Source organism: Ursus maritimus, unplaced genomic scaffold (assembly GCF_017311325.1).
Source record: "Ursus maritimus isolate PB19 unplaced genomic scaffold, ASM1731132v1 scaffold_5, whole genome shotgun sequence".
Taxonomy (NCBI): domain Eukaryota; kingdom Metazoa; phylum Chordata; class Mammalia; order Carnivora; family Ursidae; genus Ursus; species Ursus maritimus.
The window spans coordinates 25721680-25737768 of NW_024426663.1; the positions used below are offsets into that span (position 1 = coordinate 25721680).

The 16089-nt window shown below is 38.9% G+C and overlaps 1 protein-coding gene across 8 annotated transcripts in view; it reads right to left on the reverse strand.

The window, feature by feature from the left end:
• Nucleotides 1-1439: 1439 nt before the first annotated feature.
• Nucleotides 1440-16089, reverse strand: part of ATP6AP1L (ATPase H+ transporting accessory protein 1 like) — a 46155-nt gene continuing 31505 nt past the window's right edge. For all 8 annotated transcript variants that reach the window (XM_008711080.2, XM_040622125.1, XM_008711079.2 and 5 more), the window contains 3 exons: nucleotides 13131-13181; nucleotides 10502-10742; nucleotides 1440-6127 (listed from right to left, as the gene is read on the reverse strand). In XM_008711080.2, coding sequence (XP_008709302.1) covers nucleotides 5822-6127; nucleotides 10502-10742; nucleotides 13131-13181 — 598 coding nt within the window. In that variant the 3' untranslated portion in view covers nucleotides 1440-5821. The remainder of the gene's footprint in view (nucleotides 6128-10501; nucleotides 10743-13130; nucleotides 13182-16089) is intronic.

Genomic DNA, 16089 nt, shown 5'->3' on the forward strand with positions numbered 1-16089 from the left:
TGCAATGTTGTGAGGTTGTGCATGAAGAGTCAGCTTAAAGTATCAGTGGTGGATAGGGATGTTGTATGGAGACTGTGGCAGGGCCCTATTAGTGAGTCATGATTAGGACTTAGAATTTTTCAGCAGAGCAATCCCATCCTAGATAACTATCTCCTTTTCAGAAACAGCTTTTGGCTTTTTGACTTTCTACTTGACCTTAGTAGAGATAGAACATCTGACCATGGGCCAAGTTACCATGAGACCTGAGGTGCCCATCATGAAGTAGATATTGTCTGACTCACCAAGCCCACAAAGTTAGGCATGCACAGTAGCAGCATTCCAGCCTCAAATAAAACTTGTATAAAGAAAGCAGGCTTAAGCAAGTCTTGGAGGCACAAAGTCAGTTGCATGAGGATATAATCTAGATGCCCATGCCTCCCACTCTCACTAACTGTCGTCTCTCTCTCAACCTATACCTGTGGCCTAATGGACAGTCCTTTGTGAGCAGTTCCTAAGGAAGAAAAAACTCAGGCTTGGTTTACAGATGGTTCTACTTAATATATGCAAGGCACAACCTGTAATTGGGCAGCTACAGCACTACAGCCCCATGCCAGGTTGGCCTTGATGGACAGTGGTAAAGGGAAATCCTCCCTGTAGACAGGACTTTGGGGACTGTACCTGGCTGTTCATTTTGCCTGGAAGGAAAATACAGCTAAGCTGAACTATGGTTCCCAGAATTAATTTCCCTGTATGTTTCTGGTTAAGGTAAGCTGTATTAGAGAGACCTATTTGCATGAGATTTAGAAGGTGGACGTGAAGGTGCAGCCACATTGTTTTTTAACCTTCACATTGTGGGATCAATGTACATTTGTAGGTCAAGAAAATTATCATTTATCTGCTGGCTCACCTTGTTGGCAGAGGGCAGCACCCAGGCTGGCAGATGCCCTACCTTCTCTTAGATCTTTCTTCAACATCTTCAATCCCTGAGCCATTCATTCGGCTCTCGGCCAGTTTAAACAAAGGGCACTACTGTATCAAAGCTGGAGGCAGTGAACACTGACACAGGACCCGCTCTTCTTCATGGATTCTAGCTTGTCCTTGCTCTCCACTACCTTACATCCATTTTCCCTTCCCCATTGACTGCTATGCTAAACTTCAAGTTTTAGCATCAAAGATGAAGATGGCAAGCTCACAGAGTCTATTTAACCAGTGTCCACCATAGTGTATAAGGTCAAGGCTCTGTAAAAATACACACACACACACACACTCACTTATATAGCTCTCTTCCAGGGTCCTGGAAGGGTTCCTGGCATTATATTCTAATAATTGTATGTTTCTGTAAAAGCTGTAAAAATATGCAATTTTTCAAATGCAGTCAACTAGTCAACTTTCCCTCTACGCCCATTACTGCTTGTCTTAGTTTGGATTTCCTGAGAAGCAGATCCTGAGACAAGGATTTAAACACAAGTAGTTTATTTTGGAGGTAATGACAACATCATTAGGAAACATTCGGGTAGCAAGGAAGACAAGGAAGAGAAGGGAGTTAATAAAGTGAACATTATCAAGCAAGATACCGCAATGGGCAAAAGAGCTAAATCCTGCTGGGGAGCTCCAGGAAATGGTGTACAACACACTTTAGAAATATCCCAGTCAAGGGGAAAATGAGCTGGGGTATTTATTCACAACTCCTGAGAGTCACTGCATGAAGGCTGCTCCTGGGAGGCATTACATCTTCAGCACTTCCAGCTTGCCATGAACACACGGAGAGCAGCCTTAGAGGGCAGTAACTGGCAATGAGAGATGGGTCAGGATGCAGTAAGGGGCAAAGAAATATGGGTAGGACACTGACAGCATCTGCTACATTTCCAAATTTCTAGTCCAGATCTCTTTATTCTACCCCAGATTCATAAACCAAACTGTCTACCTGGACCTCTATTATAGGATCTGCCTACAGACACCTCACATCTCAAACTCCTATCCTCTCCTATTTCTCCCTGATTGCAGAAATTGGTATCACCATCCACCCAGCACCCCAAAGAAGATACTCAACAGACATCTGTGACTTGCCAGCTGGTTCCCAAAACTTACTGAACCAACCTCCTAAATACCTCTTCTTGTTCTTTCCTCTCACCCCACTGTCTAAGAGTATGTCCTATTATTTTTCATCTAAACTATTCCAATAATCTTCTAAATGGAGTATCTGTCCTATTCTACTCATACTTATCTGCCATGTAATCTCCTTGCTTAAAATCCTCCAAAATCTCCTCAGGAACATTTCCATTACCTCAGGTCAAGGTTCAAAGCCTTTAGTTCAGCACAATGACCTGTTCCCTCAATTATTTCCAGGTTAATCTTTCACTCCTTTAAATACATTATATGTGACTGCCCATAGACATGTATTCACAGTTCTCACACAGTAAAGTCCAGTCTTTGCATATGTGTTTCCTTCTGCCATATCTGTCCTTCTCCGTATTACCTGCCCAGTCAACTCCTACTCATATCAAACATCATTTTCATTGCCATATTGTTCCAGACCTCCCAGGAAGACAGACCATCTCTTAGGCTATGCTCCTGAAACATTAACAATTATAGGACTATAATCACATACCTGTTGGGTTAATAATCAAGGTATCCATGGGAATAGCGTAAGTTCTTTACCTGAAGATCAGAACATACCAGAAGTAATACAAAAAAGAAAGCTACCTAATGGACAAATATAAAATCATTCGTGATAATGCTCAACATTAAATATGAAGACCAAAGACCCTTTTTTTAGGAGGTCTTCTCTTCAGTCAAGAGCTCTCTTGTTATCAACAGACTCAGCTCTAGGACTCCACCACGATAGTTCAAATAAGGTCTTTTCATATGAGGACTAGATTTTATTAACATTACGATTATTCAGATGAACATGAGTTCTTTAGTGGACTGCCCCACTACATCTGTCACAGATCACTTTACCATTAACAAACATGACCTAATCTGATTAACATTCCTGCCCTACAGCCCCCTAACATTTTTATGCTGCTATCTGACCTCTGCCACTCCAGGATCCCGGCATTCCCATTGAGATTAAGGAATCAAGGATAGCATCTCCTGCTTTCATCTACAGCCTAAAGAGGACAGCCACTAGAGCACTTTTCCAAAAATGCTGATGTTATGTTCTCAGTGTTTTTCAGTTCAGTGCTATGACAATGTAAGTGTCCTCTAGGTCTTCTAGGAAAATAGTTTTGGAGATAGAGAGTAGGACATGCATGATAAATCCACTCCCATATCCCAATTCTCTAAGTTGTTAAATTTATTTTCTTCCTCTATATTATACAAATGAATTTCTGGTCTATTTCATTTAGTGCATGTCACTGTTGAGGCCATATCTTAATCAACTGAATAAATGGTTAGAAATACTGCCAGCTGCTCAAACTGGAATATTTAACTCAAAACCTGGTAAGAGAACCTATTTAAAAAAATTCAGCCCAATATAAAATTATACATTTCCCTCTCTGAGCTAGCACCTCCAGAATCCATTCCCCTTCATATCCCTCTGTCTTTTGTTGCATAAATTAGCAAAACCTTCCAATTTTTATTCTCCCATATTTGACTTTGCAATTGGTTCTCTGGGGTATGCTAGTGTGATTCCAGTTGTCTAGAGACATTGAGGAAAACTGGCACCCCCTGGCAAGATAACTAACTTTGGTGAAGTCAGAATAGCTTCATCTTACAGGGTTGCTTCTGCTAGCAAGAAAAACTTAGTGGAGTTTATGGGTTCAATATCCTTAAAGTTGTCTAAATTATCCCCAAAGTTACCATTCTTATTTCAAGTTTTTTCTATTTTGTAATCAGTGTTCTCATATTCATTAAGAGATCTGGCAAGGCTCTGAATTCTACCTAAAATGCATTTTACCAATTTACAGGATCAGACCTGTGTGTCTGATTTGCAACTATGTCAGCCCCTTGATAACAGGTATGAGATCCTTATAGATCAGTCATAGAAACTCCCTGATTTTTTTTTTTTTTTTTTACCATGACTTGAGCTGTGAATTTTAAATCTTAAGCTATTATTTTCTTTCTGTAAGCCCTCCAACACAGAAAAAGCAAGCTTAACTTACAGGGTATCACCCTGTAAGGCAGTCACCATACCTGTATGGTATAGTCACCATATCTAGGATGACTATATATCCCAGTTGGGCACAACTCTGCTTATGTCTGTTATCTTGAAATTATTAATGACATTTTCACTTTCAAACTGTACCAGTGGGACCATAAGTTATGTTTATCCTTCAAGTACCTATAGCCTACAACAACAACAATAATTTATACCACCAATGGATACTCAAAACCACCAAAATGAAAATTTCATTATGGAATGATGTGGGCTATCTATTTCCCACTTTCTAATGCTAACAGAGTCCTTCTTGGTTTTAGGCTAAATAGAGTCAAAAAAAATCAATCCTAGATTCCCATATTCTTCAGGGTGTGTTCCCTATAACCATCTTTGGTACAAATAAGTACATGAATCAAAATTCTTAGTTACAGAATACAGAATCTACTCCAGGTATTAAAACAACAACAACAACAACAACAACGAATTCACTATAGAGTATCAGGAGCTTACAGAATTCTGAGAGATCTGGGACCAAACCTATACTCACGGCCAAGAGTAATGCAGCCAGAAAAAATGTCCAACGTAAGACTGTTTTATCAGGAACCCCAATCATTGTCATTCACACTTGGCATCAAAGATGGTACTAGACTGCAAAGTCATTACCACAGCTGCCCAGAAGATTCCATTTCTCTGTGCGTGATCCTCTACCCACATCATTCCCATCTGCTTTCTAAGGTTTGTGCAGGTCATGAACTAGGAAGCCTAGTTCATGTGTGGAACCCTAGTTAGGGAAATACAACGTACTTTTTACACAGAAGATCTCTTTAACACACAAGGCATATTAGAGAAGCTTTGGTGAAAATTCAGGGGAAGCCAATCTTCAGGATCTGTCAAGAACTGGAAAAGACTATGGAGAAATCTACAGCCTCTATAGAGGTGGTGGCTGCAGAATTTCTATTAAAGAAGAGCTTAAGGGACACGATCTCACTGGAAGGGGGTTTAGGAGATTTGCCGTGAAGCTGTGTTTGCATAGCAAGCACACTGTTCTTAGCTCAGTTGCTTATTTCAAGTGGTGCCTAGGAGAGTTAATGGAGGTCTACATTAGACAAATGAGACAAGCCTAGGCGCCACAACCAGATGGAAAAGGTAAGAAAGAAGACTGTCACCCCTCTTTCACAACTTGAACAGCAATCTGGGGTTCCTCTGAACAGCGAAGTAAATGACAAGAAAGCCCTTGAATAAAGTGTTCTACCATATTGACAAGAGTCCTCCCTAAACAGCTCTGGGAAAGAGAAGACTAATTTTTAAAACAAAATTGGCATATAATTTCTAAAAATGCAAACTTCCAAAATACTTTAAATTCTGAATTTCCGGATAACCTTGGATTTATTAGTTCTATATTATCACATCTGAACTGGCACAAGCAAAGAGGGTCAAGTATGTTTTCCCCCTTTCTAAATGGCATCATTCGTTTTTTCTGTCTTCCTAACTTGAAATATCCCTTTGCTTTCAAAGTAGTTTTGGGGCGACGATCATATTTATTTCCGTGGGGTTCCTGGGACAACTTTTTCATTGTCTCAAGTCTATCTAAACAGGCCAGTAGATGCGCCAAAATGTATTTTCTGTGTGCATTTTTTTAATCAAGCCATGAGGTGAACACTTTTTATCACGAGACAAAGAGGACAGACAGAAATAACTCCTTTCAGAGCCCACTGTGGACTCCATGAGGAAGAGAGACCTGTGTTATTCCACATAAACTTTGCAGATCTGTTGGCTTCTCAATTCATAGCACTCGACTCCCTGGCTCCTCAGCAGCTCCTTCTCTTCTGCTGCATCTCGAGCTTTCAACTGGGGGAAGTGGGCCGGAGAGGTGATGAAATCATAGCGCCGTTCCAGATAGCGCAGGTAGATGAGCATGTGCAGAGCATAGGCCAACACCAGCAGCAGGATCAGGGACATGGCCAGGCCGATCAGAATGGCTGGTGAGAAGGAGGCGGCACAGTCTCGGGGCTTGGCAAACTGCCGCCCCTTGATGGCGAAGCCTTGGATCTGCAGGACAAAGAGCTGAGGTGACATATTCTCTCTCCTAAGATCTACCTCTCAGTTGGGCTGAGGGTTCTGGACTCCTAACTAACCAAATTTAAGATACTGGGGCTGTACTTACTAATTTGAGCACATGACCTAACAAATGTGAGTGTGCTTATGGGGACAGTGAAACAATTTTAAATCAAGACTGACCCAGATATTCTGAGATGTATGGTTATCATAATTATGAGGCTCATGAGATTCAAGCCTCTGAAATAAAACCTCTTTTAATCTGATCCTTAGAAATATTCTAGTTCGTTTAAAATATAACTTTGTGGTGTCTCTAAAATTCAAAGTGCATTCAAAATTTTATAAATGTTAGTATAAATTTCACAAAGAATAATTAAGTCTCACTTCCTCTGCCTTTGATTCTACCAACAGGAAATAGACAGGAAGAGTCTCATAAGAGAAGATATCATGATCCCCAATGAGGCAAAATACAGGTAATAGAGGCTAACACTTACTGATGATTTTTTATGTAATAGATACTGATTTAACTCATTCAAAATCACAAAAGCCTATGAATAAGTTACTATTTGATGGGTGAGGAAATTGAGGCACAGAAAAGTTAAGTAACTTGCCCAGAGTCATATAACGATAAGTACAGTGAAGTTATTTTTTTTATTTTATTACTTATTTAAGTGCACTGAAGTTATAATTCAAACCCAGGCAGGGTGGCTTCAGAGTCACTTCTTGGTTTACAACTCTACAAGTCCTGGTATGCTCTGTCTCTTCTTCCTCCAGACACTACCTCCCACTCTTTATCAGTTGTACCATGCAGACTTGGTACTGCTTTTGGAAGAGCTGTATATCAGCCCCTGTTTGCGTCCTGCCCAGAGAATGGAAAGAAGAGCTTTCTCAAATGTGCAAATGAAGTGCCTCAAATACTTGGAACTAGAAGAGGTTCAAATGGACAACTGGCTCTGTATCTAAATTCTATCACAATGAAAGAAACTGAGCTACAGAGTAACTAAAGAAGAGCAGTCATTTGTAGAAGGCAGCTCCCACACTTAGCTGGCTTTTAGAATAGAATCCTGCACATCACCTCAGTCACCTAGTTGGTTTCAAAGGGATATATCAGAAAACTGAATTATCCATGAGTGCTTTGAGTGAGAACTCATTTTTATGACTTAAGTGGGTGCTTATGACTGCAGCCATAGACTTTAGCGGCCTTGCCCAACCAATTGTCTGTGCACTACACTGAATCCAAAACAGCTCCAGAAGGAGACTCTCGGCCTGGCTTCTGGATCCTCGGCCCACCCTCTATGAAGACACAAAGTGGGCTTCTCTTCAGACTAGTGCCTGAAAAGTCAAGCTTTTGCCAAAATGACAAAAGATGGCCTCATCTGATGATGCGACTCCAGCCAAAGAGAATGTCCTCACATTGACTGTTACTTAATTCTTAAGACTTGGTTGAGAACAGTATCTGTGGAGAATGCCTGAAGGATATGTTGTCCATCCATTTTCTGGACTACTGGTTGTACACACACTGTATCTAGCCCACAGGGAGTTTTGTTAGGCCCAGCGTTCTGAATATCCTGAGAATTTCCCATTAAAAAAAAATCCAGACTTCTAGCTTCTATTGAAAAATCAAAGATCCAGCAATACTGAGCGTGCATACCTAAGAAGCAAAAATTAAATTAACTGGAGTTGAATAAACATACTCCTTGTGATGCTGGCTACACTTTACCAGTCCCCAGACAGCCCACCAAAGGCACTTCAGTTTGCCATGCGTGTGACATCACGCTACACTTTATTCTTAGAATAAATCAGGTGGGCAAAGCCACCTATGTGGAATGCAGCCTTTTGCATACATACCTGAATCACTATCACCACCACCTCTTGTGTGGACTGAGCTTGCATTCTGCCATCTGTTTACATCAACGTGTTTTAACAAGGCCCACCTGTGACATCCACTGCAGCGTGCACAGTAAGGCTGCTGTCGCAGACGCTGGCACATGCTGTCATGTGCTCCCCACAAGCACACTTCCAGTAGTCTTATGAACGCCAAGAACACGTAACTGAGTGATTCTTTCTTATACTGGATGCCCCAAAGCTTCAGGGCCAAATCACTGTGCCGCTTCCAGCTGGATCAGACGGATGGTCTTGTGGTTTTGTGTACCAGCCTCACTGGTGGCTCTAATTGATCTTTTCTTCCTTTGTTTTTCTTCAGCCACATGTCTTTGCCCATTTTTCTGTTTTATATTTTTTATCATAAAATATACATAACATAAAATTTGCCATCTTAACCATTTTTAGGCGTACAGTTCAGTGGCATTAAGTACATTCACATTATTTGTGCAACCATCACCATCATCCATCTCCAGAACTTTTCATCTTGCAAACTGTAACTCCATTAAACACTAATTCCTCCTGCCCCTCTTCTCCCAGGCCCCCAAAACACCATTCTATCTTTTGTCTCCAAATCTGACTACTGTAGACACTTCATATAAGTGGATTCAGACAAGTATTTGACTGCTTTATTTTTGTTGTATAATTGTCTGCAATTCTTTTGTGTCTGCTTTATTTCACTTAGCAGAGTATCAAAGTTCATGTACTGCTGCCTATATCTGAATTTCCTCCCCTTTCAAGGCTGAGTAATATTCCATTGCATGTATACACCAGCCTTTTTCATTCATCCATCAATGAACATTTGGATTGTTTTCATCTTTTGGTTATTGTCAATAATGCTGCTATGAACATGGGTATACAAATATTTGTTCAAGTCCCTGCTTCCAATTCTTTTAGGTATATACCCAGAATCACATGGTAATTCTATGTTTAACCTTTGGAGGACGTACCACCATACCATTTTCCACAGAGGCTACACCATTTTAAATTCCCACCAGCAATTTACAAGGGTTCTAATTTCTCCACATCCTTGCCAACATTTATTATTTTCTATTTTGGGTTTGCTTATTTGTTTTCCTATAATAACCATCCTAATGGGTATAAAGTGGTCTATGCATTTTTCAAAGTCAATTATCTTACAGTGTTTCTCTAAGTCACCCTAAATTATTTCTGAAACAAGGAAGAGGTATAAGTCAGTCAATTCCTCTGTTCTAATCAGGCAAGATTATGTGTGAATTATTCCTTGTTTTCATTATTACTTTGTGCCTGCTTCTCTTTTTCAAGTGCAAGTGAGAGAAATATATACTCTTTAAGTATTGGTAAATACATATACATTATATATATTATAAGGTGCCTCTGAAGTCAGTGCAGAAGTCAAATTATGCTTCTACCATTTACCAATTATATCATTTCGAAAAATTATGTAGTCATCAGAATGTCAGCCATCCCATTTTTAAAACAGGGATAACAACAGCAATCTTACAACATTACGATAAGTTTTGAAGACAAAGTATGTAAAATAACCACAACAGTGCTGATACACGGCAGTGGGCTGGGGGGGGGACGACTCATAAATAGTAGTTACTATTAATCCACGCCTGACAGAGTCCTGGCTGTTGCCACATAGTAAGGCCATGATTTCTTTACACCCATAAAAGAAAGGCCAGAAATTTAGAGGGTGAAATAGTTTACCCAGGTAACTGAAAAGCAATTTGTAATCAAGTCCCCAAGTTGCAAATTTAAGCTGGGGGGAAGAGGAAGTAAACCCATTTACATTTGGAAAAGATTAGAAAGTGTGTCCATAAAAGGGATAGGCAAAATCCTGCCTATTTCAGTGAGTTGGAAGAACGAGTGAAGCTTTTTTCACAGGTAAACAGGACAGAGGAAGTTGACAGATGTCTCTCTGCCTGAGATTCTGGTGGCGAAAAGAAACGTCTAATGCCCCCATGCCTTTCCCCAAATACTTTCAAGAGGATCTCTGGGATATTTTTGACTCCCTGGCTGACAGTTCCATTCCTGTGCTAACTGCCAAAGCTGTCACTCATGCTACAGATGTACTTCTTATCTGTCCTGATAGGATCACTGTTCTACACCCTGAAGGAAATAAAATAATTATCCAACAGTTCCTCTCCCCAGAAGGGCCTCTCACTCCAGGAAGTGTCAGTCGCTGGCTTCACGCCACAGCTTCACTCCAGCTTAGATTGCTGGCATTCCTCATTGATAATTATTAGTGACTGCATAAATGTGAACATAAAAGCAAGTTGGGGGCGGGTGCATAGAGTGTGAGTAGTGCACAGGGAGAGGAAATAATCTATCTTATTCCATTTCATGACTCAGAAGCTAAAGAAAAAAACACCAATGTTATTTGAAAGGTGGATATCCATTCCTCTCTTTTCCCTAAACGTCTGCATTTCAGGTGTTTTCAGACACTGAGTTTCTTTGGCACCAAATATACAGGTGCACTGAGCATATGTTTTAGTTTATTACCTGGAAATCAACAAAAGTGACCTCCCACAGGCTTGACATATCATCCGTGTAGCTAGGTAACAAGAGGGCGTCATACCGCGGCAGGCTGCTGACACGCTGGCAGTGGTAGGAGTAACTTGACGGAGCATATATGCCAGTTGCGTTAAAAGTTGCCTGGATTGAATTATTGAAAATAATCTCGACTCGCTGCAGGCTAAACCAGCTCTGGAGGTACAACTTGTTGTAACTGGTAAGGGTGAATCTGAAAATGATTACAAACAGTATTAATCCTAAAGTACTTTGTATTTGCTGACACAGGAAATCTATGTGCAGTGCAATTGCACCCTCTTTTGTCAGGTAGTAGAACTGGCTCAGAAAGAGTTTACTTCTAGTGCTGAACCAGAGTCTCCTAAGAGGTACGGATGAAAGCAAATGACAGGGCAGACCCCAAAAGTGAACAGTACAAATTCCTTCAAAAAGAAAAACACAAAAAGCTTGTTTTATTTTCATTTTTAAAATCGAAACTTGATTCTATTATTGCAAAAAAGGTTGAAAAAAACTAAATGGATAATAATAATAATATAGAATTAGCTAAGTAAATAATAGTAATAACCCAAAGAAAGCTTTTACTGTGTCAGGCACCCTTCTATGCTCTTTATTTGTATTTTATTTAACATGAGATAGATAATAATATTATCCTCACTTCACAGGCAAGGAATCAAGACACAGAGGGGTTAAATAAATGGCTTGTGCAAGTTTACTCAGAGATTAAGTATTGGAGCTAGGCTCTGCATCCAATTTGAGACTAGAGAACCTTTACTCTTAGCCATTTTAGAATAGAATATTCTCCAGCAATAAAAAGGTTATAATATGTCATGATCATTTTTTCAGTAAAAAAAAGTGTGACTGCAAAGAAAAAAATTCTGGAAGGATGGGGATCAAAATGTTAATAATAGTTACAAACGATGGTTAAATTATGAATGATTTTTAAGTTCCTTTCAAAAATAAGTATTTTTTGATTTTTTTTTTTTGTTTTCTGGTCATGTATTGGGCTCCGAAAGAAGCAGACCCTGAGATAATGATGTGAACCAGAAGAAGTATTTGGGGAGGTGGTCCCAAATTTATTTGGGAATTCAAAATATGTCAAAAGGAGAAAAGAGAAATGACAGAGGAATGGAAGACACCCCAAAAGGACACATTATTAAGCAAGTTTCCACAGTGGGCAAGTGGGGTTTGATGACCATGGGGTACCCTGGGAACCAGGGTGGTTCACATACCTATTATCTGACCTGAGGGTGAGGGAGCTGGGGTACTTATACACTTCTTTCAGTCATTGGTTGAGAGCTGCTGGGGTAGTGATGGGAGGCAGTGGACCCCTTTGGCTAAAGAAAGCTTTTAGGCAAAGAAAGGCTGACAGTTCAAAGTTGAGCTGGTAGACTATAGTGCTCTCAAATGGAAAAGCCGAAAGTGATATAGATGGGGTACTGACAGCATCTGCTGCATTCCTTTATCATCAGAAAAAAATAATAATCATAAAGCTATTTTCCTTTTGGGGAAAAAAGTACTATTTGAATAAAAACTACTCATTCCTATATCAAAGAGATATGTATACTTGTGTTTGAATATATGTTTGCTCACGTTGTGGGATTCTATTTTCCTTATAAAGTTTCTCTGAAAGATGATAACATGTATTTTCTAAATTATGACCAGTGAAACGCTAGTGCTCCATGATATGGAGGCAATATTCGGAGGAAAGAGCTTTCCAAAGTAAACATAGGAAATGAGAAGTTAATCAAAGTCACCAAGTGCAGCAATCTTCCTTAAGAGCATGTCTTCACAGCAACTTTAACAAATACAAATTTATACTGTGAATCTCCAAGAGGAGGACATAGTATGCAGTCTTTCTCAAACACATTTGACCACAGAACCCCTTTCCTGGGGAAACTGATAAATATTTTTACATAGCAGAAGTGTTCCATAGAACACAGCTTAGGAAAGACTGTCCTAGCACATCCTGCTAGTTTTTTCAAGTAATGTTAAAGACACAGCTGTTTATCTTCACTAAAAGGTTGGTCCTATTGGAACGGAAACATTTCATTTTTGTAAGAAAAAAAAAACAAATGTAATGCCTTGAAATTGTCCCCCACTCCTGGAGCAGTCCCTAACTACTTGAATAAACCACTGTTGGCAGATGCATTCTTCCCTACACATAAACACAGCCAAACGTAGGCCTGGGCTGTCTGCTGGGAAATTCAGCTAACAGAGACTTTTCGCTCTAATGAAATGATAAGTGGAATTCATTGTAAGGCACTACATTGAAAATAACTTCAAACAAGACCTTCAGCTTTGGAGCTCTACATATATTTTATTCTTTACTCAGAGGAAAAGAGTATCACATTTTCAGGTTTATGTGATTTCTAAGTCCTAACTGAAGAAGGAAAAATTTATATAGATGCTTTGGTAGAAACTAAAGAAATTATTACTATAGGATCCTACCATAATATTGCTGACTTTGTATAGTTAGTTATATGTGGCATTTCACGTGTCACAGTGCTTGGCACATAGCGGGCTACATGTTGAATGAATAAATTACATGGAGCCAATGCGACGTGCTAAACCTATGACATTCCAAAGCAGTATCCATACCTACCTTATAACAAGACCTTTGGGAATTTCAGCATCACCAAACTTCAGAGACAAACTAAGAAAACAGAAACAACACAGTCCATCAAAATAGAAATAACCTTTACTTCACACTATACTAAAAAATTACCTCAAAATGGAACAACTAAAACTATAAAACTTATAAACACTGAGCAATTCTGCAATCTTGGACTAGCCAATGGTTTCTTGAAAAAATAAAGAAGTATGAACTCTAAAGAAAAAATTGATATATTGGACTTTATTATACTCAAAATCTTTACTCTTCAAAAGACAATGTTAAGAAAACAAAAAAGGCAAGCCACAGAATAAGAAAAATATTCACAATACATATACACAAAGAACTAGTATCTAGAATATAATAAATAACACTAACAACTCAATAATAAGACAACTTAAAAATGGTGAAGACAGGCACTTCACAAAGGAAGATATACATACAGCTAATAAATACATGAAAAAATGTTCAGCATCATTACTTATCAGTAAAATATAAAATAAAACCACAGCAAAATAAAAGCATCGTGGTACGGTAATCGAAATGATTAAAACTTTTTTAAGAACCTACTCTTGGGGTGCCTGGGTGGCTGAATTGGTTGAGCATTCGACTCTTGGTTTCCATTCAGGTGGTGATCTTGGGGTCATGAGATCAAGGCCCACGTCAGGCTCTTCAATGGGAATGGAGCCTGCTTGGGATTCTCTCTCCCTCTCCCTCTGTCCCTCCCCCACACTTTCGTTCAGAAGAAGAAGAAGAAGAAGAAGAAGAAGAAGAAGAAGAAGAAGAAGAACCTACTCTTAAGCTCTTAATGTCCAGATTTATCCACACTTTTCTGAAAGTTAACACAAGATTTCCTGGATGGGAGACAGAGTATTACTAATTCATAGCAATAATCACATTGGTTCCCCTTTTAACCTAATTCTTCTGCCTGGGCAACATGATGAGAGCCAGATGTCATCCTATACATACATCCTATACATACTGGGATTTGTAATAGAGGTGAGGAACACCAAAAATGTGAGTCTGGGACTTTATAGAGAGAGACAGTGGTTCCTCTTCACTCCCTGAGAGAAGGAGAGAAACATTTGCTTCCTTAGTGTCAAAAATTTTCCTTGGCACATGGAAAGAGAAGAGTACTAGGTACCTACCTCACAATGTAAGCTGGTGAGTTTTATCAGCCTTTGGATGGGAACAAATAGCTCACCATAAAGGAGACAAATGGCTGCATGTCTAATACCATGAATGTAAATAATTGTCTCTAAGAGGAAGACAAGTAGCCTCTGTGGGTTTCCAAGCGCTGGAATGTTTCCATGGTCCTGAGGTTCATTACTTCTTGACAGGTAAACACATTCTTCTAAAGCGGTAAATCTCTTACTAAATCCAAGGCTTATTCTTTAATCCAAGTCCCAGTCAAACTTGTTCAGGAATTGATAACCATGCAGAAACATAAAAATATTTTCTTTACAGTCACTGACCATACCAAGTGTCAGTAAGGATGTAAAGGAACTGGAACCTCCTCACACAATGCTGGTGGAAAGGTAAATGGTACAATGACTTTAGGAAAACAATCTGGCAGTTTCTTAAAAAGCTAAACATACATATACCATATGATCTAGCCATTCTACTCCTAGGTATTTAAGAAAAAATGAAAACATACACTCCTACAAACACTTGTACATGAATGTTTAAAGCAACTTTCCTTGGAAAGCTATCTAAAAACGGGGGCAAAACCAAATTTCCTTCAAGAGGTAGATGGATAAATAAGTTGTGGTCTATCCATATAATGGAGTACTTGCTACTTACCAGTAAAAAGGAACATCGCTTTCATATGTGTAACAATGTAGAAGAATATCAGAATCATCATACTAAGCAATAGCAGCCAGACTAAAAAAGAGTATACACCATACGTCTATACTTATTTACTTCTTTATTAAAGATTTTATTTATACATTTTAGAGAGTGTGTGTGTGAGCAGGGAGGGGCAGAGAGAGAAGGAGAAACAATCTGAAGCCGACTCCACACTGAGCGCAGGCAGGGCTCAATCCCACAACCACAAGATCATGACCTGAGCTGAAACCAAGAGTCAGACACTTCAGCAATTGTGCCACCCAGGTGTCCCTTATGATTATATTTGTACAAAATTCTAGAAATGCAAACTCACCTATAACGATAGAGAGCAAATCAGTGGTTACCTGGCGGGCTGGGAGTGGCAGGAGGGAAAGATTACAAAGGGAGAGATGGTAACATTGAGGGTGATGGAAATGTTTACTGTTTTGATCATAGTAATGGTTTCGTGGGTGTAAGATATGTCAAAACTGATCAAATTGTGTACTTTAAATATGTGCAATTTAGTGTATTTTATTTATATTTCAATAAGTTTGAAAAATAAGAATGAGAAAAAGCTAAATGAAAAAATGGAAAATTTAAATACAGAAAGGATGACGCAGCTATGTGACATTATAATGTCTAGAAGTTGTTAATACCTCAACATACATTATAAAATAAAAAAAGCAAAAGTTGATAGCCATGAGATGTCCAATTACAAGCTTGAAAAAATATCACACAATTGTAATCTCATTAATTTGGTCTTACTTATCAAGAAATAGAAATGTCAGTGACTGAGCTGAAATTTATCATCATAGTATTTATGGGGAAAGGGGAAGAGGTATTTACAAAGAAACCAGATAAATAAAGTTACTAAGAGAAAATCTTTATCTCCTAATGTTTTATGATTAGACACCTTAAAGCATTCATTTATGAAAACTTTATAGGCTAATTTATTCAGTAAAGCAAGTCTCCAAAAGGGCCTTTCTCTAAAAATATTCTTATAGTCTATTACAAAGTTCTCAAAACACTTTAAAGAAACAAAATTTATTTCTTGAAGAGTATTTTACAAATTTGACTGATCACCTACTTTAAGAGAAATTTTTCTACTTCTTCCAAGGAATCA